The sequence below is a fragment of the Sinocyclocheilus anshuiensis genome, unplaced genomic scaffold (assembly GCF_001515605.1).
Source record: "Sinocyclocheilus anshuiensis isolate Anshui unplaced genomic scaffold, SAMN03320099.WGS_v1.1 scaffold1274, whole genome shotgun sequence".
In the NCBI taxonomy this organism is placed as follows: Eukaryota; Metazoa; Chordata; class Actinopteri; order Cypriniformes; family Cyprinidae; genus Sinocyclocheilus; species Sinocyclocheilus anshuiensis.
Window position 1 is genome coordinate 132,347 of NW_015558608.1, and position 4,729 is coordinate 137,075.

The 4,729-nt window shown below is 40.5% G+C and overlaps 1 protein-coding gene across 1 annotated transcript in view; it reads right to left on the reverse strand.

Annotated features, from left to right (window-relative positions):
- LOC107680279 (uncharacterized) overlaps positions 1–4,729 on the reverse strand; it is a 20,257-nt gene that overhangs the window by 13,017 nt on the left and 2,511 nt on the right. The window contains exons 3-5 of the mRNA XM_016476106.1: positions 2,840–3,025; positions 1,054–1,691; positions 85–229 (exon numbers count right to left, since the gene is read on the reverse strand). Of these exons, the coding sequence (XP_016331592.1) occupies positions 85–229; positions 1,054–1,691; positions 2,840–3,025 (969 nt within the window). The remainder of the gene's footprint in view (positions 1–84; positions 230–1,053; positions 1,692–2,839; positions 3,026–4,729) is intronic.

The following is a 4,729-nucleotide window of genomic DNA, read 5'->3' on the forward strand; positions in this document are numbered from 1 at the left end:
ATATATATTTATATATATATATATATATATATATATATATATTATATACCAAGCTTTGCCTTACCTGTACACCTCCATGACTACTTGTATGAGGTCGCAAACATAGGAGTTGACAAGCTTTCTCTCCGTGTCTTTTTCTAACATGAAGGCATCGTCAACATAAATATGGCACTCAAAGTCAAAGCAATCCTTGTGTTCCTCCTTTGGATCCCCTCGGTATCTGTCCAATCTGAAACCAACAAACAAGCCAGATGAATGGAGAACTGCAGCCGGTCATTTGAAATCCCTTAGGTGAAAAAAAGCCTCAGTGATCATTTCTTTGCTTAAAAGGGGTTTCAACCAACTGGGCTTTGAGCTGAAATACATGTATAATACTCATCCATCATAAATACCTGAACATTGAAGTCATGATTTTTAGCATCTCATCGTATGTTTCATGCCACATTGTTGCACAAAGGTAAATGACACAGTTTTCCACTTCATTGTTACTACTACTACACGACAGAAAGAAGGAAAGGAAACAGTCAGATTTGGACTAAATTCGTGCACTTGTACTGTATTACGTGTATCATTTCAAATACATCATGGTTTTATATGTACCTCTCCTTGTTTGCCGTACGAACCACTTTCATTTTCGTGTTCAGCAGCATAGAGAGGTCAATGAAGGCAGATTCATACAGGCGGCGTACGAAAAGTTGGGACGTGCGTTCGATTCTCTGTACCTTTATTTTCCAGACGTAATACGTGCATGAGACCAGCCCGAGCCACATGCAGACCCCCTCCAGTGCCAGCATGGAGAAAGGCCACATGGCGTTCGGGTTGTTGAGTGACGTTTTGCAGATACTATAGGAAATTTCCAACATTATAACCGAGGTTTTATTGACATCCTTGAGAGCTTCAAGTTCATGACAAAATGGCCAGAAAGGAGTATGAATTGTAAAATTGTTGCCGGAGCTATATAAGCTAGCAGTTTCAGATGAAGGGACCAAACTCTCAGCTTGCGTCAAGAAAAGTATTATGCCCAGGATTAGTGTTGCTGGACCAGTTAATGACACAGGCAGAGCAAAACCAAATCTCATCGCGTGGATCTTGCAGGCCACGACTCCAAACCAGTGGCACGCAGCAGAGCAGAACGCCTGCAGGGAAAACAGCCCAAGGCCTATCTCTACTGTGCCTTTACTGGCTTTGGTGAAATCATTCCATACAATGGGAGTCTCAGCAATCAGGCAGTAATACAGAAAGTACACCCCCAAAGTCAGCGCTATTCGAATGAGGCTGGTGAACAGATAAACGGCATCTCTGAAAGTGTCCAGTTCGCTGAGCATTTCCTGAATGTTAGTGCTGGCCTGAAAAGGGTTCTCCCACCAGTTCAGAGAAACCAGCAGCGTTGCAAAAATTGCAATGCCTACATAAATGTAGCAACCTTCTACTTGTCCTGGCACATAAGAGGACTCTCTCACATAGTAGTCGACCACCAGTAGAACGTAGCCGCTGAGCACTAGGATGAGGGAGCATATGGGGTACAGGATCATCCAGCTCTGTGTCTGCAATCGGAAGGCGATCTGAAGCACGGCTGAAAGGATGCAGATGCCTCCGGGGATGCTGAGGTTTGTGAGAACATCAAGCTTAGGCATCACAATGAGCACCAGGATCGCAGTCCCCACGGCCACCAGACTCTCAATCCCACACATCTGCAGAAGCATTGACAACAATCATTACATGTGTACACACTGAGACTTCCATAGCATTCAAGGTACACATTTCATCAGTTCATGAATGTCTGAAGTACAGGAGCTACACCAAGAGTTACTCCTCTGCCATCAATTCATCGTTATTATATAACAGCATGAGCAGACTGAGTCGGCATCCTACGCTAAATGGTCGTCTGGTATGTCTAACCTGCTGGAAAATCCAAATAAATTCAGCTTGGTTTTGCATAGGTTTCAAAGCTGGTCTTTCAAGCTCTTTGGTTGGTTCAACCAGGTCTAAGTGGTTGATTAACTGGACAACCAGTTCCCAGGGCTACAGGTATCTAGGTGCATAAACTTGCCGGGTTAGTGCAGGTAGACCACCTTGGCAAAGGGTTAGATCAGGATGGTCAACTAGTAGATCAGTTAGCCATCCAGAGAGTATGTCAGCTCACATTTTAGCTTTAATATTTTTATTAGTGGTGCTTTAAAGGAGGGGTATCCAAAGAGCTACAGAGCATTGGTCTTAAACCCTGCTCCTGGGGACCCACTTTCCAGCTCCAGCTGAAGGAGGTTGGAAAGAAACTTTGCAGGACAGTGGGTCCCCAGGAGCAGGGTTGAACACCTACGCTGTTGAGTTCAGCTCCAACACAATCAAAGCTGTTATAGACAGGTTTGTTAGAGCAGGTTGGAGTCTGCAGGAAGGTAGATATCCAGGACAGGGTTGGAAACCCCTGCTTTATAAGAATAATGTAACAAATTTCAGATGTTGTGTATACCTAACATTTTTGCATTAGTCATCAACATGTTCAGTAAACACTGCAGGTGTTATGATGGTCTTGCACATGGAGATGTGCCTTTCATTTTACTCACTCCAGCCTCACATTACTTGAAGTCATTTCAAGATTGATTTGGACTTATCAGAAAGCAGTGATATCTGAGTAAGTGAGCTGTTTACTTTGTAATTTATCCATCTATTTCTACCCGTTTGATTCACGGGCCAATGCATCACATGCAACTTCCCCTTTTCATTCCTCATTACCCACTTACATGCCCACGTATTAGGAACTGCTGGACTTGTGCATGCTTTTTCTATATAATACTGGGGAATGGAGTGTTCTCATATGTTAATCTGCATCATGTCAACTCACGATTCCCAGTGTCCTTGGGTTAGGGGCCACATAGCTCTTGAAGACACACTTCCACAGAGACTTCAGGAACATCAGCAGGTTTGGCATCACTAGCACACACATCAACATCAGCGTGTAGAACTGTTTGTCCACATTGTTTCTCAAAGACACTGGACTGGTCAGAGTGGTCAAAACCAGCAGAGAGCCCTACAATACAAAAATGCCTTTAATGCGTTGGATCATTACACATAATCATCTATGAATCACTGAATCTTCCATGTCATGTGAGCATGAAAATGTCAGCAACTGCAATAAGAAACAAGGTCGCCCAGTAAAGGGTCCCACTTTATATTAAGTGGCCTTAACTACTATGTACTCACATTTAAATTAATAATTTGGTACAATGCACTTATTGTGTACCATAAATATTTTTACATTGTACTTATATTTTAAAGATACCTGCATGTAATTACATCTGTAATTAATTTATGTAATTACATTTATTATTACACTGTTTACCCATCCCTTACACCTTAACCCACCCTTAAACCTACCCATACCACCAAACCTGTCCCTAACCTTACCCGTATCCCACCTCAATAGCAGCAGAAGTGTTTTACAATACAATATGAACACAATAAGTACATTCTATTTATTCTTTGATGTAAGTACATAGTAGATAAGGCCACTTAGTGTGACGTAGTTACGCATGTTAATGCACTTTACATGTTACCTGCATAATTAGGGGTTCAAGCACATAGTGATGAAACCCTATTGTAATTGTTAGGATTTTTTTTTTTTTTATTATTATTCTTCCCTAAAACTGATCGTGCAGCCCAAACCGTAAGGCCTAGAGAGCTGAAACTTGGTCAGATTGTAGTAGTCTTCACCGTTACTCTGATCCAAAGACTCGCCCCAATCGGCCTATCGGGGGTGCTACAGTGATCACAAATGTGAAACTACTCATAACTCCTGGAATGTTTATCGTAGACTCAGGTGTCTTATATAATTGGAATCCTTGGCTCAATCAAAATAAAATGGCTATCTTCGATTTTATTTCCGTCTGAAAAAAAATTCCGCCATTTTGAATTTTGTCCAAAACCTACTTTTGCGAACTAGTCCTAGGTTTTCGTCCGATCGGAACCAAACAAGTGTAGAAATATTCCCTGGTCAGTGAATATCAATAATTATCAAAAAAAGTTGACATTTCGACTCACGGTTGCGTACGAAAGAGACGCGGCCAATTTTACAAAAATGGCTATAACTCCTGAACGGAATGAGATATCTTCACCAAACTCGGTAGACATGTGTAAGAGCTCAATCTTTGGTTAAATAAAAAACAATTGTGCAGCTCTGCCACTTGGTGGCGCTATAAAATGTAAAAAAACATAAAAAACGACTATACGCAACCGTTGAGAAGGTATCTTCTCAAAACTGTGTAAATTGATGCATAATTTCATTTTAAACAAGCATGCAAAATTTAAGAGAGATTGGGCAAAAAAATAACACTATAATAGTTATAAATTTTAAAGACAGTGTTGTATGAGAAATTGCATTTATAACCACTAGATGGCAGCGGAAGACCACTAATGGACCACTAATTCAACTCACTCAAACAGTACTGTTCATAGGTTTGATGGATTCATGCTTAGACATTATAAAATCACTGTTATAACATTTAAAATCACATTGAGTCAAAGTTTACCATTTTGTTCATACAGACATATCAGTTTTTATTTATTAATTATGCCAGATTATGATTACAGTGAAACCTAAAAATGACATATAAACTCTTAAAAAGAGAAGACTTGCAATAAGTTTTGTGTCACCTGTCATTTATTTCAAATATCTATATCTGCAACAAAATGTGTGTGCATGTATGTCTGTGTATGTGTGTGTGTATCTGTGTGT